Source organism: Portunus trituberculatus, chromosome 50 (genome assembly GCF_017591435.1).
Source record: "Portunus trituberculatus isolate SZX2019 chromosome 50, ASM1759143v1, whole genome shotgun sequence".
In the NCBI taxonomy this organism is placed as follows: Eukaryota; Metazoa; Arthropoda; class Malacostraca; order Decapoda; family Portunidae; genus Portunus; species Portunus trituberculatus.
In genome coordinates, this window is record NC_059304.1 from 15,046,393 (window position 1) to 15,067,308 (window position 20,916).

Genomic DNA, 20,916 nt, shown 5'->3' on the forward strand with positions numbered 1-20,916 from the left:
GATACACTGCAGTTCGAGTCAGTCATTACGGCGAGAAATATCCAGAAAAACCCCCAACTTTCACGACAGCCTGTTTAGAAAAGATATAAACAACTGATACGTAAAAAAATAGAAATCCAAAGACATCTAGAAGCTTACCGGGCTGTTGTCTGACCTCCTCCTGTTTGTCTGTTAAGCTGCAGTTTGAGTTAGAGTCATTACGGCGCCTTCACTCCCTCCTGTCTCCCTCTCCCTCTCTTTGTAGCGGCCTTCGGAGGGGAGTTAAGGGGGGTAGGGTTAGAGCACCTGCCGCGCGAAATTAGGGTGAGAGGACGGTAGGGTCGAGGAGAGCAGATTGGGGTGGGAGGTGAGGTGATAGGGGGGTCTAAGGGATCGGGGGGGGGAGAGGGGCAACGTTCCCATACGCTGCCTGGGACTATACACGTAGCTTGGCCCGTATCATTTCCCTCCCTCTCCCCCTCTCCTCTCTCTCTCTCCACTCTCTGTTCTCTCCTCACCTCGATATCTTCTTACCAGTATGGGCTCTCGTCTCTCCTCTCCTTCCTCCATCTGCCACCCTCGCCTCGCCTCGCCTGGCCGTGCTTCCTGCGTGCGAGGCGTGACGTGACGGAGGGAGCGCGGGAGGTCTGCTCGAAGGCTGGTGGTTGCGTCACACTCAAACTCTGTAGTAAAAGTTGTTGACAGTGGTCGTTCGTTCGCTCTTTGCAGTATCTCCTCTGTGTACGCTCTCTCTCTCTCTCTCTCTCTCTCTCTCTCTCTCTCTCTCTCTCTGTGTGTGTGTGTGTGTGTGTGTGTGTGTGTGTGTGTGTGAGTGTAACACCGGAAATCATATGATACCATGACTGGATGGAATTGGTTTACGTTGGAGGAGACAAACACGTAATCTCTCGAGATGTTTGACTTACCAGAACTCCGTGAGAAAATGGACTTATTTTTGAGGTGGAAGTGACGGAGAAGAAAGAGGTAGATGCGTACTAGTTTGGTGAGAAAGGAAGGGAAGAAGTTGTGAATAAGAATTGTAAAGAAGAGGAGTATAGTATGAAGGAAAGAATCTGCTGGATAGTTGGAAAAAGAAAGAGAAGAGGATGAAAAAGAAGAATAGACAGGAAAGAAATGGTAGAGAAGAGATAGAAGAAAAAAAAAGACCAGTGTACGATGACAGAAAAAAAGTAAAGCGACGATCTGTAAGACAAATAAAAAAGTTGCCTGTTCTCTTGTCTCTGTCACACCTGAGCATCTTTATTCATCTCTGCACCACCACCACCACCACCACCACCACCGGCCTAGACCAGACTTTACCTGCATCCCCTCCCCCCCACCTCCCTCACCACCACCAGCGACTAAATAAGGTCCCGTTGAGCTGATGAGACAAAAAGACAAGGAAGAGAAGAAGCTGCGAGGATGCTGTTCACTGCACCGCTTTGTTGATCTCAGGCGCGGACTCCTGCTGAGCCGTGAGAGTGCGGGCTTGAAGCATCATCTGGATTAATTGAGTCCCCAGGCGATATACAGGTGTGTGTGTGTGTGTGTGTGTGTGTGTGTGTGTGTGTGTGTGTGTGTGTGTGTGAAGATAGTTTGGTATTATTTACTTCGTCAGTTCTCTTTGAGGTTTTCTTGTTTTGCATTTGATATTTTATTAATTTTTGTTTTATCTAAGGTTTTTATTTATGATTTTTTAAGTATTATTCTTTTTTTCTCTTTCGTTTGTGGCCTGGTGTCGTGACGTTACTTCTCTCTCTCTCTCTCTCTCTCTCTCTCTCTCTCTCTCTCTCTCTCTCTCTCTCTCTCTCTCTCATCTCTTTCCCATCCGTTACTTATCATCAGTTGCCTTTCCCTGCTTCATCTCCCGCCGGGAACTCCCACCTGCCTCTCCCGCCTTCACCTGCCCCACCTGGTCATTCTCAGATCACACGCCGTTGTTTCCTGTGCCTCGCCCTCCCCGCCGTTCCATCGCTTTCTCATCTTTCTCTTGCTCGTTCCTATCCCGCCATTCCTCGCCCCCTCCCTTCCTCCCTTAGATAGCCCCGCCCCTTCCCACATCACCGTCTCATCTCGCCCTCAGACAACAGGTGCGCGGGCCACAGATCCACCTTATGGCCAACTTGACCAAATAATCCCAAAATATCTGTTTTTGCCTCTGCTCTCTGGAGGCTGCATCTCAGGTTTTGCAGGACGAGTAGCCACATCAGCCTCTTCCAGTGGCGACCAGAGGCTTTCCATATAAAGGACGGAAGAGTATAAATAAAACATTAATGAGTGACTCGGGGTACATGTGGAGTCGCCCGGAGGAGAAAGCCCGAGGCGGTGTTTGGGGGAGGTGCCCCGACCCCGATATTGGCCCCATGTCCTTGCCGTTCCTCAGGGTCTGTGTCTTCCTGTGGGCGTCAGGGTGCCCTTTGGACACATACAGTACATACGTTAACGTGAATGGAAGGATAAAGTAGCTGGTTGGGCGTGAGGCGGGCGTGAGAAGGTAGGAGTGTGCGGGCGTGCAAGTTGGGCACCCGCTACCGGCTGGGACGGCGCACGGCGCGAGGTTCCCACGACGCGGCCGGACGCGATGCTGCCATACGCCGTCAGCTTCAGTTTTGACTATTTTTGGCTTTTTCTTCAACAAATTTCAAGCATTTACTGAAACTTGTGTATTTCCTTAAAGGTACAGACAGTAAGAGACCAAAGAGCTTTACTATAGATGGCCTGTATGGTCAGGGGCGGGGCGGCTGCGTGCCATGGGCGGAGCCTGGCAACTCTCGCCAGCCTATATATAAGACCCGCGCCCGTGTCAACATTAGATCTTACGCACACACGCCCGGTGGAACTTTGCCCGACGCGCTCCTCGCTACAGGTGTCTGGCTGTGAACCCTGCGCCCTTCGCCCCCGGGAACCATGGTGTCTTCGGTGCACGTGGAGCCGGTGTCCCGCACCGACCAATACAAGCGGGTGATGAAGCCCATGCTGGAGAGAAAGCGAAGGGCACGCATCAACCGCTGCCTCGACGAACTGCGTGACCTGCTGGTGGCGGCTTTGCAGGCTGAGGGTGAGACAGTAACGCGGCTGGAGAAGGCAGATATCCTAGAGTTGACTGTACGGCACGTGCGGCGCCTCAACCAGCGACGTGCCCTCACACTGCCGCCCGCCTCACACGACCCCCGCCACGACGCCATCAAGTTCCAGCAGGGATTCGTGGCAGCAGCCCAGCAGGTGCAGTCTTTCCTCATCTCCTCGCCCGCACTGGAGCCTTCCGTGTCCTCCCGCCTCATCACGCACCTCTCCTCCTGCGCGTCGGCCATGTCAGGCGTCAACACCTCTGGCCCCACGCAGGCAGGGCCGCCCACGCCCTCGGCAACGAGTCCTTCAGCGCCACCCGTGGGAGTGCCCAATCCCCGCCCCATCTCTGCTCCTGCCCCTCCCGCCACGTGATGGTGCCCGCCGCGTCGCCGCCCATGTCCCCACCGCCCCTCATGGACCTCAGTATGAAGCCCGCCCCGAAGCTCGTCGCCCCAACGCCCATCAGGGAGATCAATGTGCCCCAGGATCTGTCCATGCGGCGGCTTCCTCCAGGGAATCCAGGGAGCAGAGTGACCAGCACCCTGAGGGAAGGTCGTCGTGGCGGCCCTGGTGATCCATCACTGCACGTTGCTATGATGTAAAGTGACAGATCAATGCTGTGCGATCCGCGTTCTCGCATTCGGCAGGAGCCACTGACGGCAGCCTCCTCGCTGTGCCCGCCGCAGGATAGGAGTCCTCGGTGTGTGGATTCGACGTGCCAAACGCCTGCCGTGTCGCCGCGCCGGAGTGCCTGCACTAGACGGGCGGCCCGGACGATGGTACCCTAGCCCCAGTCCCCGCCCTCAGCCCCCAGACCCCTGCGTCTCCTGTGTACATTGTGATAGTGGATGTGATAGAGCATAGCTATTTTTGTACATATACGTATATCAGAGTTATTTTTCTTTCTTTTTTTATATGCGTATAAACCTACTTGACTCTGTGATAAAGCCACTCTAGAGGTAGACGCCCCTCGGTCCTGTGCATGACGGAAGGAAGTCCTCCGCCGCCTGTCTTTCACCTGTACAAAGACGAGTAGTGTGTGACGCCAGTACAGTACAGCTCCAGCGATCACCTGTAGTCGACCGTAGATGTGTCACCATTCATCATTATTATTATCATTATTATTATTGTTATTATTATTATCATTATTATTATTATTCTATTTGTAATTATCTTAAGTGTTACAAGATCAAGTCTTCGCTCAGTTTTGGCGAAGAGGCGATCTGAAGTGCCCGCTCGCGTCACAAATTTACTTCGATGACACCAGAAGGTTGAAGAAGCCTCGTTTTCGTAGTTATCGTTGTTATTGTTGTTACCTGCATATCTACTTACTCGACTTAAGGCTCGCAGGTGTGGTAGTCCCGCTGCCCGCCCGCGGCATCCTTGACTCTGTGATGGAAATAAAAGACCTTAAATATGGGAAAAAAAAATGTATTTTCTTCCTGACGGAAAACTCCTCCTGCTGGGCTTGGGTGGGGGAGGAGAGTGGTGGGATCTGTCTACTAACTGATATTATTTTGCTTCTTCAGTTTTCTTATGCTTTTGGTACCTGGGCATTACATAACTTGCTATTCACAAGTAGTACCTGAAAATTCAAAACTGCTATCTTATTCTATTTAAGTCTTGGGTTAAAGTCATATCATTTACCGCATTTTATTTTCTACTGCAGTTAAAAGCAATAGATCTTTTTCTTCCTGCCTATAAGTACAAAAAGATGTAAGTAACAAAGGAAGAAAGTATTGGTTTTATACAATGCAATACTTTCTGTGTTGACTAACAAGAGTTGTAAGCAAAGGTATTCTGTCTTCTCAAAACTGCCAAATAACCAACTGAAGGAAAGAAATACAGACACCCTAAACACACACACACACACATACACACACACACACACGAAAAATAAAAGTTGGAGGCGTCACATCCTGGTCCTCTGCACAGCATCACGCGGGTCAAGGGTTGGATCCTCTCAGCGTGTGACGACAAGTTCAGGAAGACTCGCGAAGGTCACACTCAGCGCCTCGCGGGGACCTTCATGACCCCTGCCGTGGCCTTGCTAATGTGGCGGCGGCGCGTGTGGCCTCGGGAAGTACGTACTCAGTATTTAATGGGGTGTTCATTTACTCTGCCCCAGCAAGGGTATATTTAAGTGTGTTTGTGTATCAGTAACTCGACTCTTCCAATTCCCCGAGGCGGAGGTACAACACATGACTGGGATATCACATTACATCGCTCGGGGTGGTCGGTCACTCGCCTGGCCTCAAGTGTGTGTGTGTGTGTGTGTGTGTGTGTGTGTGTGTGTATGTATGCTCGCGGGCTCATCCAATCTTAGTCCGCGCTTTTTCTTGTCATGAATCATTCAGCTAAGAGGAATAAGGAGACTGAGTCCCTTCCAGCCTTTATTAACTTGAGGGAAATTTAATTACGCCCGCATTAATCAGGGCCGCCCACCCTAAAAGGCTCCAAAGCTTCCTAATTTGCTGAGGACCAAATGCAAGCCTTCACAGTAACAGGTTTGGCGGCTACGCCCTCAGGATTTCGAAACTTCTTCCTACGTGGCATGATATTTTTTGTCAGTTTATTGTTACACGACCCAAGGCCTTGTTCGCACCCTCACGCCAGCCCGCCAGAAAGCCCCCCAAATGCACCACAAGACTGCTGAAAGGGGGAGAGGAAGGAAAAACGATAATGATAGAAGTGAAGGAAGAGGAGACAGGGTGCGGGGAGCGGGTTGCTGGGTACAGGGAGGGGAGGGGGACGGTGTGTGGCGGTTTGGGTGGTTGAAGAATCTGGAGAGGATGAGTAACAGGTTATATGTACGTACGTAGTGTCGGGTTAGGGAGAGACGCGGGAACCTGCATGTGAGGAAGGCTGGCGTATTGTGGCCGTGATGTGATGTAAGAAAAATTCACACACTCGATTTTACAGTGTACAAAAACTTTCCTACTGCTGATGCTGCTGGACGCGCCGCTGTTTCTGTTATTGCTGCAACTGTATGCTCTGTTCTCTATAGATCCCTGCTGGTGTTGGAACATTTGTTACTGCCTAAGCTAGAACTGCCTAAGATCTTCATTATCACCACCACCACCACCACCGCCACCACCACCACACCCATAACCACCACCACGACCACCACCACCAGGATCTGAGAGGCAGCAGCAGTAACAGTAGAGGCAGCAGTACATACTCGGAGCTGCTTTTGTTGTTGATGTCGGTGTCACTGATAACCGTAGGAAAGTTTATGTCTTCCACTAAACAGGATTTCCAGAGAATTACTAGAGGGGATGTGAATGTGCGTTCTTTACTTTTAAAGCACGCCTCTCTACTTCAAAGAAAGAGGCGCCGGCTGCAGGGGCGTTGTGATAAAGGGGGTCATGAGGGCGCGGCAGAAGGGAGTGGGACGGTAATGGTAGGATAGTGCAAGTGTACGTACAGAAAGGCCCCGTCACTTTCAGTCCAGTGAGTACGTGACAGGAAATGCCCGCTGTTCATGATATCGTTTGAGGAAAAGTTAAAAGAGAGGAATGGGCATCGGTGAAAAGGTAGAGAGAGAGAGAGAGAGAGAGAGAGAGAGAGAGAGAGAGAGAGAGAGAGAGAGAGAGAGAGAGAGAGAGAGAGAGAGAGCAACAACTAAACTAAAGCAAGGTGAGCTGTAGGTATAGATGGAATAAAAGCTTCAATTTATTCAACTACAAACGAAAAGATGAGCGCGTTGGGAAAACTACAAGTAACGATGTAATTAGTAGTAAAAATAGTGTCTCGGCTATGTAGTATGTATTGTATATACGTGTAAGTAAAAGCCACAGTAGATGAAAAATTATGCTCCTTTATACTTAACCTCTCCAGTACTATGACGTGTTTTCACATCACTTCTGCTTACTATTCGGTGATTTTTATACAGCTTCAGAAACTTATGTGAGGGGATTGAAATAGTGAAGACTCTGGCCATTAATCCTCTGACGTCCATAGCTCCTTCCTAGTGCCAATAGAATGGTCTAATCACACCCAAAAGTCGAGGTATAAAAAGGCGTCCAGGTACTGAAGGAGTTAAAGATTGCCACAGACTATCACAACGCGTAAAGAAAAAAAAAAGGTGATTATTCTCGTGTGACTCTTAGTAAATGTTAGGAAAGTTATATGACACAAGCTGACAAATTCGACATTCCCTTTTTTTCCACAGAATTCACGGGGGAAGCAAAAATATAAACAACGGATATCCTGCAAACACGAAATTCATTTAGAGTGAGAACTTAAGTATCACGTATACATAGCCACATCACCCTGTCCTTCTAGATAGATCCTTCCCTTTGTCATGCTTTCTCTTCAAGTTTGACAAGATGGTGAGAGGCAAGTTTGGTTTTATTTGGTGGCGGCAGCGGAAGAATCAACACGTTTATCAACCTCTTTAGTACCATGACGCGTTTTCATATTCATTCTGGTTAATATTTGGTGATTTTATACTGCTTTAGAAACTTATGTGGGGATTAAAATAGTGAAGACTGTGGCCATTAATCTTCTGACCTCCATAGACCCTTCCTAGTGTCAATAAAATCGTCTAATGGTACACAAATCTCCAGGTAAAAATGTGCCCTAGTACTGAAGGGGTTAAATAAAGCTTTTTTGTTGCCTCTAGCTTTATCTTTTGATCTGAAATCATGTGTGTGTGTGTGTGTGTGTGTGTGTGTGTGTGTGTGTGTGTGTGTGTGTGTGTGTGTGTGTGTGTGTGTGTGTGTGTGTGTGTGTGTGTTTAAGTGCAGCAGCCTTTTATCATTTTCCTTATTTTATTTTTTTCCTTTCGTTCTTGGTAACGGGTTGAACTCTTTTTATCCTTGCTTTGTTCCTGCTTCCTCTCTTCTTTTACTTATTTTGTGAAAGTTAATGCATATACAGAGAGAGAGAGAGAGAGAGAGAGAGAGAGAGAGAGAGAGAGAGAGAGAGAGAGAGAGAGAGAGAGAGAGAGAGAGAGAGAGAGAATGTGACGTCTCAAACATTATATCTACAGATGTGTTGTTCTCTAGTTATTTTTTCTATTTTTTTTGTTTATCATGTGTTCATTTTTCTTCTCTTCCTTTCTTTCCTATTCACTCAGTCACTCATGCTCTCAATCTCTTGTTTGCTTACTTACTTGCTTTTTTGTTTGCTTACCTACTTGCTCACAGTCCATCACTAATATGGATAAATGCTTCCTTTAATTCTACAACTCTTGGCGATCAAAATTTAAGATCTCGAATGAATTAAAACAACGAGAATTAAAATGAATAAGGTTAACTCTATACATTCTCTTAATGATGATGCAAAAGGAAATGACGCATTCTTCATAACATTTACAATATAGATAAGGGAAAAAAATTATCATAGTCTCTACGAAGAACGGAAACTTTCTTTCTAATCAAGGCACGTACTAGTACCCTAAACGTTCTGCTCTCTCGCTGGGCCAGTGGACAAAGACTACAAGCATGATGAAGTGGATTGTCAAGATGTTTTCTCCCCATTTCATAACACACACACACACACACACACACACACACACACACACACACACACACACACACACACACACACACACACACACACATTCTCTCTCTCTCTCTCTCTCTCTCTCTCTCTCTCTCTCACACACACACACAGAGAGAGAGAGAGAGAGAGAGAGAGAGAGAGAGAGAGAGAGAGAGAGAGAGAGAGAGAGAGAGAGAGAGAGAGTTGTGGTTGCAAGCATTTTAACGCTCAAGAAAAGAAAGAGGCGAGAGAAAGAAAACCCTATTAGGATGGGAAAGAGAGCGAGAGGGGATAGAAAGGATAAAGGAGGAAAGAGTATGGAGGAAGGGAGAGGTAGGAAGGCCGACAAGTGAGGGAGGATGGAGGGAAGGGAAGACGAAAGCTATGGGGTAACAATACCTCATCAGTCAATGGTTTGTAAGGCGTTAACTTATAATGTAACCAACCGGAATTAGCACGTTTGCTCTGGTTCGTCATGTGTGTGTGTGTGTGTGTGTGTGTGTGTGTGTGTGTGTGTGTGTGTGTGTGTGTGTGTGTGTGTGTGAGTGTGTGTGTGTGTGGTGCGTAACGTAAATCTTTTCCCAGTCCTCGGCAAACGTGGTCCACAGCTTCCTGAGACGAGGCCAGCAATGAAAGACCTTTTGGGGGGACATGAAGAGAAGAAATGTCTGAAATTTTGGGGGCATAGAGAGATTATAGTAAAGGAGGAGAAAGAAGAAGAAGAAAAAGAAGAGGAGGAGGAGAAGGAGGAAGAGGAGGAAGTAAAGATAAGAATAAGAGTGTATAAAAATCAATGAAAAAGAAAAGAAAATAGTAATGAAAGCAGATATTGACCAAATTGAACGAAACTGTGAAAGACGATAAGAAAAAAATAACCAGAAAGAAGGTAAAGTATAGAACAAAAAACGTAAATAAAGAGAAGAAGAATAGGAATCTTTAGGTTCGTAAAAATAAGCATACATTCTCTCTCTCTCTCTCTCTCTCTCTCTCTCTCTCTCTCTCTCTCTCTCTCTCTCTCTCTCTCTCTCTCTCTCTCTCTCTCTCTCTCTCTCTCTCTCTCTCTCTCTCTCACTCTTTTCCCACACCTTCAGAAGCCCGCCAGTCTATCTCTCCGTCCACTGCCGCGTCGCCACCGGGGGATTTGCGGCAGCGAGCGGTAAGGGCGAAGGTTCTCACAGGTTGATGGTCTTTTGTTCCCAGTTCATTAGAGGCGCGGCTGAGTCCTTTGAGGGTCGGGTTAATGGGTGTGCGGTTGGTCCAGCCTCACAGACCAGGCAGCCGCTAACTGGTCTCTGCGGTCTTTTCCTTCTCCCATCTCTCACTCGTGTTTCCTAAATCTCCTTTTTTTTTCATCACTTTTAAGACTCGTCGTCACCCTCGTCTGCTTCTTTTGACTGAGAAGACATCATGGGTATTTTTTTTTCTCTCTTTTTCTTGGCTCTTTTTTGAAGGGGGTAAGCTTTGAGGGAACCAAGTGTGTGTGTGTGTGTGTGTGTGTGTGTGTGTGTGTGTGTGTGTGTGTGTGTGTGTGTGTGTGGGAATCGTGTAATGTGGGAAATGTCTATAAAGGAGGTGGATTTGAGGAGACGAAGAAGAGAAGGAGGAGGAGGAGGAGGAGGAGGAGGTGCGTACATGATGAAAGGGGAGACGTAGGAGAGAACAAGAGTAAGAACAATACCAGGAAGAGAAGGAACATAACACTGAAGAGGGAAGGAAATAAGAGAAAGAAAGGAAAGGAGGTAAAATGAAGGAAAGATAGGAAAAAGTCAGATAAATGTAGAGGAATATATTAAAGAAAAGAAAGGTAAAGGAAAATATAGCAAGAGTGTTATAAATGAAAGAAAAAAAAAGATGAAATAAAGAAAACGAGAGCAAAAATATAGGAAGCAAGATGGAAAAAAAATAAAAAAGCTTGAAAAGATAAATGAAAAAAAAGAAAGAACGAAAACAGAAGAGAGCGAAAAAAAATCTGAAAAAATGAGAGAAAAAGAAATAAAGAGAGTGAGCGAGAGAGAGAGAGAGAGAGAGAGAGAGAGAGAGAGAGAGAGAGAGGGGGCGGTGTAGAAGGAGTTGGGTGAATGTGAGGTAACCCACAACGTCTCATCTCAACTTCCGGTTCCTCACAAACCAATGCTGCCCCCCGCTGAGACCCCCTTGACACACCCACTCCTTTTCTCTCCCCCTATGACTCGCCTCCCTCCCCATCCCCCTTCCCCCACCCACCCGTCTCCGCCCGCCACCCACACACCCACCCACGACCACCACTCAACTCAACAGGGGTGAAAAAAAGTGACGAAAGAAAATGTTGAAAGCCTCTTTTTTTTTGTATATAAGAAGAATGTGTGTGTGTGTGTGTGTGTGTGTGTGTGTGTGTGTGTGTGTGTGTGTGTGTGTGTGTGTGTGTGTGTGTTGTGCAATAAGTTTCATCTTCAGTTTTTCGTTTTCTTGCAGTCTTCTTTTTTTTCCCTTTTTCTTTTTTCTTCTCTTGTTACATTCACGTACTTATTTCCTCTCTCCTTTTCATCTTCAGTTTTACTTTTCTTGCTGTCTTCTTCTTCTTTTTCTCCTTTCTTTATTCTCTTGTTACTTTCACGTACTTATTTCCTTCCTCCCTCCCCCCTTCTCCCTCCCCATCTTTCAAGCTAAAGGCTACAACGAATCATTCCCTTCCTCTTAAATTTTCCTGAACTTTATGAAAACACAACATTGAGAAAACAGTAAAAATGACAAGAAGAGGCAAAAAGTAAGTGGTATAAGAAAGAAAAGAAATCCGTTCAGTACATATACAGTTTTCCCGTGTTGTTCCATTGCATCCGGAGCGAGAGAAGAAAGAATTGATAAAAAAGTTCGTAGTAAATCTCTCTCTCTCTCTCTCTCTCTCTCTCTCTCTCTCTCTCTCTCTGACACGCTATCACATAACGTCTCCTGTTAGTGGTTTCCGGTGCCAGGCAAGACCGTTCACTCACTCACCTCTACAGAACCCTACCGAACCACACCTCAGGACACACACACACACACACACACACACACACACACACACACACACACACACACACACACACACACACACACACACACACGAGAGCGAGATCATTGTTCACTTTCCTACTTCAAACCTTTTCTTCTCTGTGTCCCTTTTCTTTCTTCCATCTCTCTCTCTCTCTCTCTCTCTCTCTCTCTCTCTCTCTGGTAACGTTGTTGAGAGAGAGAGAGAGAGAGAGTAAATCAGGTCGAACTCCTCAATAAATAGACGGATGAAGTTTTAACACGATTCCTGAGCAGCTTTTGTCGAGGCGCGGGTCACTTCATCACGTCCCTTGTGTAGCGTGTCCTGTTAATGCCCTGCCAATTCCCTGCCGGCGCTGTGTCCGTTGTTCTGTCCTGTTAGTCTTGTCCTGTTACTCGTGTGGCATGGTTGTGTGCTGTCCTCGTATCGTTTGTATGTTGGTGACTGAAATATCTCTGAAATATCCTATCTAATTTCTTTTCAATGTGTTACCTATTAATAAAAAAACAAATAAATAAAAATAACTTGTTCCTATTTTTCTTTCTCTTCTTTTTCTTCTTTTTTTGCTTCTCTTTTTTTTTTTTTTCTTTATGCAAGAGAGAAAGCCAGCCAAGGGCAACTAAAATTTGAAAAAAGTCCCTCTTGATTGCCAGTTCCTCTTGAATACCATGACGCGGTTTTCATATTTATTCTGCTTACTGTTTGGATAAAAATAGTGAAGACTGTGGCCATTAATCTTATGACTCCATAGACCCTTCCTAATGTCAATAAAATGGTCTAATCATACCCAAAATTCAAGGTAAAAAAAAAATATGTCCCAGTACCGAAGGGGCTAGAGTGATAGAGTTAGCCAAATTCAGGGACAAATGTCTTGAAACCTCCCTTTTAAAACAAGTCAAGTCGCAGTAAGATGGAAATACAGAAGCAGGCAGGGAGTTCCAGAGTTTACCAGAGAAAGGTATGAAGGATTGAGAGTACTGGTTAACTCTTTGCATTAGGGAGTTTTGTGGCTTGCTTTTACGTACGTGTGACCTTTGCTTACTGGAATATCGTACCTACTTCCTTTCAGTATGTTACCTTTCAGTTATTGTTAGTCTACAGGTGTTTTGTTATTCTAGCAGTGATATTTTGTTTTATTCTTGATTATTATTATATTGGTGAGAGGAAGGGAAGAGGAGGGGGGAATGTGGGAGGGAGGAAGGTTCGTGGTGCTGATGCTTCACTCGTGTCTGTTCGAATCATAAACCAAGTCATAGTTCATTTTTCGCTTCATAATTATTGTGTTCTTCCCTCTTTCTTTCTTTCTTTTTTCTTTCTTTCCTCTTTCTTTATCTGTCTTTATGTTTGTTTGTCAGTTTTCTTTTTTCCTTATTTTCTTTCCTTCATCCTTTCTTTTTTATCATTGTTAGTTTTCTTTTCATTCCGTTTTTGCTTCCTTCGTTCATTCATTTTTCCTTCATTCCATCATTCTTCTTCCCTCGTTGTTTCTTTCATCTTTTTCTTTCTTTTTAAATGCATTCTTGGCTTCATTTTTTGTAAAGACGAAAGAAAATGAAGAGATAAACTAGCTTCAGAAGAGAGAGAGAGAGAGAGAGAGAGAGAGAGAGAGAGAGAGAGAGAGAGAGATGGTAGGGTGTGGGAGTTTTCATGTATGGGCTAGTGAATCTTTTGTTGTTTCTCTCTCTCTCTCTCTCTCTCTCTCTCTCTCTCTCTCTCTCTCTCTCTCTCTCTCTCTCTCATGTACATGTGTGTATGAGAGAGAGAGAGAGAGAGAGAGAGAGAGAGAGAGAGAGAGAGAGAGAGAGAGAGAGACATGTATTAAAAGCAAAACGTATACATAATCTTGACTTTACTCTTCTATTTTCTTTTTCTTTCCATCTTTCCTCTCCTCTCCGCTTGACACTTTGTTGCCGTTTACGTGGCATAACTGAAGGAGAGGAGAGAGTGCTCGTTTCATTGTTGGCTTTCAAGAATTAGCCCATTTCCTATTGCTTCAAGACACGGTACGTTTTATGACAAGATTGTGCAATGGATGTCTGGAAGCATTTCGTTGTAGTGACATTTTCATCATGCTTTACAATATCTTCCTTTTTCTTTCGTGTTTGTGTGTATTCATCAAGACGCTGTGTTGTTATTAATCCCTTTAGTACCATGACGCGTTTTCATATTCATTTCTTGTACTATTTGGTGATTTTATGCAGCTTCAGAAACTTATGTGAGGGATCAAAATAGTGAAGACTCTTGTCATTAACCTTCTGACCTCCACAGACCCTTCCTAATGTCGATAAAATGGTCTAATCGTATATAAATCTCAAGGTAAAAATGTGTCCCAGTACCTTGGTTAACCTCTTCGGTACTGGGCGCATTTTTACCATGAGTTTTTGATGTGATTTAGACGATTTTATTTACATTAGAAAAGTCTGTGGAGGTGTAAAGATTAATGGCCAGAGTCTTCATTATTTTAATCCCAACATATGTTTCTAAAACTATAAAATCACCAAATGGTAACCAGAATCAATATGAAAACGCGTCCTGGTACTGAAGAGATTAACGTGACTGAAAAACTGGTGTTGCTATGAAATTTAGGTACAAAAGACGTTTTGTTTTAGTGGAATGTATCATTGTTTTAGTTTTTTTATTTTGGGATTATGTTGTTTAAGACTGTATTATCTTCTCTTTCAGCGGTCTAGTCCATCCCAGTCGTGCCTTGCCCGTAATGTTCTCTTTCCGGTAAGTGGTGACTTGTGGAAAGCTATTTTGATATCAAGCTCATCCTGTAAAGAAAAAACCACACTTACTCCAACATTTTCTAGTGTGTTTTGTCTCAGTCTTGTTGCATGTGTGTTTTTTAAGTTTCTTTTTCAAGTTTCTTATAGGTTAACCTCTTCAGTACCATGACACGTTTCTATATTAATTCTGTTTACTATTTGGTGATTTTATACAGTTTCACAAACTTATAAAAGGATTAAAATTGTAAAGACTCTGGCCTTTAATCTTCTGACTTCCATAGACCCTTCCTAATGTAAACAGAATCGTCTAACCATACGCAAAACTCATGGTAAAAATGCGTCCCAGTTCTGAAGTGAACCTACACCAGTACAAAATTCAAACGGTAATCTAATCGAAAATTACAACTGTCCACTAAGTCTGCTGAGTACAGATATTCCACCTCAGATACACAAGCGAAGGGGACAGAGGTGAACATGGACGCTAAGGTCTTTAATATGTGTAACAATAGCACAGTAACCACCTTATAATCTGCCAGTGACCGGGAGGCAGCTAAAAATGACGTAGTAACCCATATAATACACAACTTTATCGTTTTCTCTCATGCATTTTCTTTTATGCTTTTAACCTCCCACTGTAGTAGTAGTAGTAGTAGTAGTAGTAGTAGTAGTAGTATAGTAGTAGTAGGAGCAGTAGTACCTAGTTATTGGTGGTGGTTTTCGTTGGAGAAAATTATGGAAACTTTCGCCAGACGTCATCAAAATCCGCACCTCGAAACGCATTTTGTCTATGGTGGTATTCGACGTATTCGACTTGGCAGGTGGCGGAGATTATAGCAGAAAATACGTAGCCTTGGTGATTACCTGTGTGTCAGTTGTTCAGTTTGCACCTTGATGTCTGAAAGTAGAAATCGTGACTGGCGTGTATGTGTGTGTGTCATGGGGGACGAGTCTGGGTTGGCGGGACAAAGCGGGTCATTGCACCAGAGCGTGTTGTTGCAGGTTGTGACAGCAAGACAGAGAAGGTCGCACACGTGATGAAGGAAAGGAAGAGGTGCTGTGATCTTTCGTTCTTGCTGTCGTTGTTGTTTTCTTCTTACCTAAAAGAGACTTCCTTTTAATCACTTCAGTACTACCGTAACGCGTTTCTATATTCATTCTGTTTACTATTTGGTGACTTTATACAGCTTCAGAAATTCATGTAGGAAATTAGAAATAGAGAACGTGGCCATTAATCTTCTGACTTCCATAGACAGTTCCTGATGTAAATAAAATCGCCCAGTCATACACAAAAATCATGGTAAAAATGTCTCTCAGTATTGAAAGGGTTAATTAACCAAATGTATGGAAATTGATATTTAGTGTTTAAAAAATTTGTTCATTGCGATACGGCTTCGGATCAGAATGTTAATGATACGAGTGTGATGAATCAGAGGATCTAGGAATGTAATAGGTCAGGCATCAAATGATCTGAGGTGTAGTTAGTCAGTCTGAGAACCAAATGATTCACGTGTCATTTGCATATCATGAAACGCGATGAGGGAGAGAATATTAAGGGAAGAGGGACGCACTGAACAGTCGTTGCAGGTTACCACGATTTATGATAAGCAAAGCTTTTTTTTTTTTTATCTACAATGAAGCAGTAAATTAAGAGCCAAGCTTGTATTCCAAGTACGTATTATCGTGTTTATTACTTTTTCACAGCCAGTTAATGGACGACCTCTCCTGTTACTTACATTGATAGTGATGATGCATGGAACGTGGAACGTGGAAGGTGCTCCCTTAATGAAGCAATTGTGAGGTGAGAAGTGAATACAACGAGGACTTGAAATTGTCTGATCTAAAAACACAGTTGTTTAAAAGTACATCATGAAATTGTTTGAGGAATAATCAGGTGTACCTATATCTGTGTTAATTAACACTGGTGGCAGGGCCCAGGGCAGGTGTCAGATGGCATCCTAGCCTCCCTGAAACCAGCTGTTCAATCTATCACTCCCTCTTTTCTGTATTATGAGCATTGGCAGTATTATTTACGCGTCATGCCTGTAGGCCTACATGCTTCATAATTAGTGCAGGAAAATGTGGATATGTTTGTTTAGTTGGTTAGAGGATTATGTGTTTTGACATTTCAGTAATGTGACAACTGGAAATATAATGTACCGTAGCTACGTGCCATGTCCTCACAATGATGATAATAACAATAATAATGATGATAATAATAATAATAATAATAATAATAATAATTGTAATTATAATAATATTGATGATAATTGTAGCTATAATAATAACAATAACAATAACTATAATAATAACAATAATGATAATAATGATAATGATAATAATAATAATAATGACAATGATAATAATAATAATAATATAATAATAATAATAATAATAATGATAATAAAAATAATAATTATAATGATAATAATAATATATATATATATATATATATATATATATATATATATATATATATATATATATATATATATATATATATATATATATATATATATATATAATAATAATAATAATAATAATAATAATAATAATAATAATAATAATAATAATATATATATATATATATATATATATATATATATATATATATATATATATATATATATATATATATATATATATATATATATATATATATATATATATATATATATATATATATATATATATATATATATATATATATATATATATATATATATATATATATATATATATATATATATATATATATATATATATATATATATATATATATATATATATATATATATATATATATATATATATATATATATATATATATATATATATATATATATATATATATATATATATATATATATATATATATATATATATATATATATATATATATATATATATATATATATATATATATATATATATATATATATATATATATATATATATATATATATATATATATATATATATATATATATATATATATATATATATATATATATATATATATATATATATATATATATATATATATATATATATATATATATATATATATATATATATATATATATATATATATATATATATATATATATATATATATATATATATATATATATATATATATATATATATATATATATATATATATATATATATATATATATATATATATATATATATATATATATATATGTGTGTGTGTATGTGTATGTAGGCAAATAGACAGATAGATAGATAGATAGGTAGACAGATAGATAGATAGGTAGACAGATAGATAAATGTAAAGGAGTGTCACATGAGTGAGGAGGTTTGAGACCTACGAGGGCTACCACCAGCTTAGACTAAAGGTAACAATGCTTATATAGAACGATGCTCACCGAGAGTGGGTAGTTAGTTAAGTGTCTTTATTGTAAACAAGGGAAGGAGGTGGAGGGGGGAGTAGGAGGAGGAGGTGAAGCGGAAAGCAGTGAGGGAGAAGGGAACGATTTCTTCTCTAGGCTTTGTGCAGGTAAGACGTGTCTGCCTTATAAGAGTGTCTGCCCACTGCCATGTCACGAGTGTGATGGTGTGTAACGGTTCGAACAGTAGATAATGCTACCTGAAGCGTTTTGAACTCCCCTTGGATTCCATATCCGTTTCGAGCGCGTGACTTTAGTGTATCGCTTCTACGTGGCAGCTTCGTTCCTGTTCGACATGGAGGGAGCCTGAGTAGCTGTGTGCGATAACCTGGCTGCTCTCCATAACAGCCGCACTTACATTCCGGTCTTGCCGTGGTCAGTCCCGTGACTCCCCTCACCAGGTATCGTATTTTAGAAGTATGTGTGCATTCTTAAGAACTGTTCATGTAGAAATGTGATTGTAGAACTTGGATGAAATAGTTGAACTTGGCACACGTGTGGTTAGTTTTCACCAGAGGAAGTGTGGGGAGTTAAACCCGTGGTGTCGAACTTAAGCTATGAGATAGGTGTAGGGTAGGGGTTTCACTCATTGTTGAGGTCAGTTTGACCCTCCTTGGGTAAATCCAGGATTTGTTGGGAGTAGGTGCACCAGTTTGGGTGACTCCGAGTAGGTAGATTAGTGGGATTGCGTTCTGTGTGGGGAGTCGTTGGGTGCCGTGACGTTTCAGCCCAGGTTCTTGTACTGTGAACCGGTGTACTATTAAATGTTGAGGGTCAAGTAGGTGTCAGTGCTGAAACTTTACAGCACCCGACATTTGGTGTGTTTAATAAGCAAGGTTTCTGAATGTGCAAGTTTCAGAATGGTTGTGTATAGTAACAATATTTTGTTGGATGTTCAGGTGTTTGATAGTCACTGCTGGTGCAGTAAGTGTAGGAACAATGGAGTAGTAGAGTAACAAGTTTCGGCACATGCTAGTTGTCCCTAAATTCCATTAATAAACGCAGTTGCATTTAAGGCTAGTCACTTGATTATACTGTGCAATTTGTCCTTGTATGATAGAAAAGGTTTTAGATTTTGCATGGACACGGCAGGTGATGCACAGCAGGTGAAGGGTGTTTTGATTGATAAATTTATTTTTTGCAGCAGTGCAGTGTATACAACAAGGGAGAGGGTCGGGTCATGCCGGTCACTCCCTAACATGAGGCAAAAAGTCTCCTGTTCCAACCAGGAGATGAACACTTCCCGCCACAAGTCTGGCACGGTGGCACTGGCGTCCCAACATCTTTACACTACCAACTTGGTGCAGCCACAACAGTTTCACCTGAGGTAACTTCTCGGCTTAGTCCGACCTGTACCTGCCCACTCGTCTTGAGAAGCCCCGGCATCCTGTTCCTCACCTGTGTCCATGATGGTAACCGTCCATCTCCAGGTCTGCCTTTTCAGAAGAGGACGCAGACCGCCGAGGCGTGCGGTTCGTCACAGGTAGGGGCTGGGCTGTTTCACCTTGTTCATTGGACGCGTAGGTTATCAGGAATTGTTCGATCTTGTATTAAAGGTAATATAACGAGGGTGGTAGAAGCTAAACTCGTAAGGTTCGTAAACAATAGAATGAGGAATAGCGGTGAACTAAAGTGAGGTTTGGAGATAACTGACAAATTAGTGTTCCGTATAGTGGTGGGAAAATGGAATGCACTAAACATTAACAGGGCACCACCACAATGTTGTTCATGATTAAATTTGAGGACTATGTTGTTCATGATTAAATTTGAGGACAATGTTGTTCATGATTAAATTTGAGGACAATGTTGTTCATGATTAAATTTGAGGACAATGTTGTTCATGATTAAATTTGAGGACAATGTTGTTCATGATTAAATTTGAGGACAATGTTGTTCATGATTAAATTTGAGGACAATGTTGTTCATGATTAAATTTGAGGACAATGTTGTTCATGATTAAATTTGAGGACAATGTTGTTCATGATTAAATTTGAGGACAATGTTGTTCATGATTAAATTTGAGGACAATGTTGTTCATGATTAAATTTGAGGACAATGTTGTTCATGATTAAATTTGAGGACAATGTTGTTCATGATTAAATTTGAGGACAATGTTGTTCATGATTAAATTTGAGGACAATGTTGTTCATGATTAAATTTGAGGACAATGTTGTTCATGATTAAATTTGAGGACAATGTTGTTCATGATTAAATTTGAGGACAATGTTGTTCATGATTAAATTTGAGGACAATGTTGTTCATGATTAAATTTGAGGACAAAGTTGTTCATGATTGAAGTGTAAAGGTACAATTATGATTGTTACAGGTCCTGCCACTACTGAAAGAAGAACCAAACCAGGGTGTCCTGACATCCCCCGGCCTGCGGCAGGAAAGGTCTTCGTGCACTGGATTCGTCAACTATCTCGCTGCACCTTCCTCACGGAGGAATTGGACCCTGCCTCGCACCAGCTGTCCTGGTAACACATGGTGCTACCCAGGGAGGGAGGACATTGCCTCGCTGCGGTTTCCACGGAGGAATTGGACCGTGCTTCGCACCAGCTCCTGTCAACACGTGGTGCCATCCAGGGAGGAAGGAACACTGCCTTGCTGCCCCTTCCACGGAAGAATTGGACCCTGCCTGGTACCAGATCTTTCCTGGTAAAACATGGTACCATCCAGGGAGGGAGGACACTGCCTCGCTGCGCCTTCCACATAGGAATTGGACCTTGCTTGCCTCAACACGCGGGAGGGAGGACAGACTGCCTAACTAATTACATGTTGCCAATTATTCTTGTAATGTTTTTTCATGTAATGTGAATGTACCCACATTCTTCCTGTGTTCTGTGATGTACCCACATAACTGGTGTTAAGAATTGATAAATTATGATTAAGAAAATTGATATTGCTTTCGGTAATTCCTTTCTTTTTTTTACTATAACTAATGAAACTCGCCTAACCTACTAATCTGGAGCTTGGTCTAGATTAACTAAATGTGAAGAAGCCTAATCTACCTCGTGTGTGAAGTCTAAAGCACCTAACCTAACTGTAACCCATATTAGGCCCAAAATTATATAGATTCCAGCATTGCATAAAAAAAATGAGATCTGATTTCAAAAAGCTTAAGTAGATTAGCAGCAACACAACTGCATAAAAGGGAAAGTAAAATTATATATAGTAAACTGCCAAAATTGGCTGCAGAACTGCCTAAAAAACTCAATAGTGAAAATCC

General features: G+C 42.2%; 2 protein-coding genes across 6 annotated transcripts in view; both read left to right on the forward strand.

The window, feature by feature from the left end:
* The window catches only part of LOC123499517, a 418,310-nt gene extending 397,727 nt beyond the window's left edge, over window positions 1–20,583 (forward strand). For 3 of the 5 annotated variants that reach the window (XR_006673007.1, XR_006673006.1, XM_045247575.1), the window contains 4 exons: window positions 14,228–14,275; window positions 15,976–16,072; window positions 18,832–19,170; window positions 20,014–20,583. Coding sequence is in view for 2 of the 5 variants with exons in the window: in XM_045247575.1 (XP_045103510.1) it covers window positions 14,228–14,275; window positions 15,976–16,071 (144 nt within the window). In the remaining 3 variants the exon portion in view is untranslated. Of the gene's footprint in view, window positions 1–14,227; window positions 14,276–15,975; window positions 16,073–17,772; window positions 18,105–18,831; window positions 19,171–20,013 lie in introns of those variants that run through there. The other 2 variants (XM_045247576.1, XR_006673005.1) reach the window with 2 other exon arrangements.
* Window positions 2,782–4,478, forward strand: LOC123499512 (enhancer of split mbeta protein-like). The gene is given in 2 exon segments (XM_045247569.1): window positions 2,782–3,412; window positions 3,415–4,478. Coding segments are annotated over 2 exon segments (762 nt in total). The 5' UTR covers window positions 2,782–2,886; the 3' UTR covers window positions 3,651–4,478.
* Window positions 20,584–20,916: the final 333 nt, after the last annotated feature.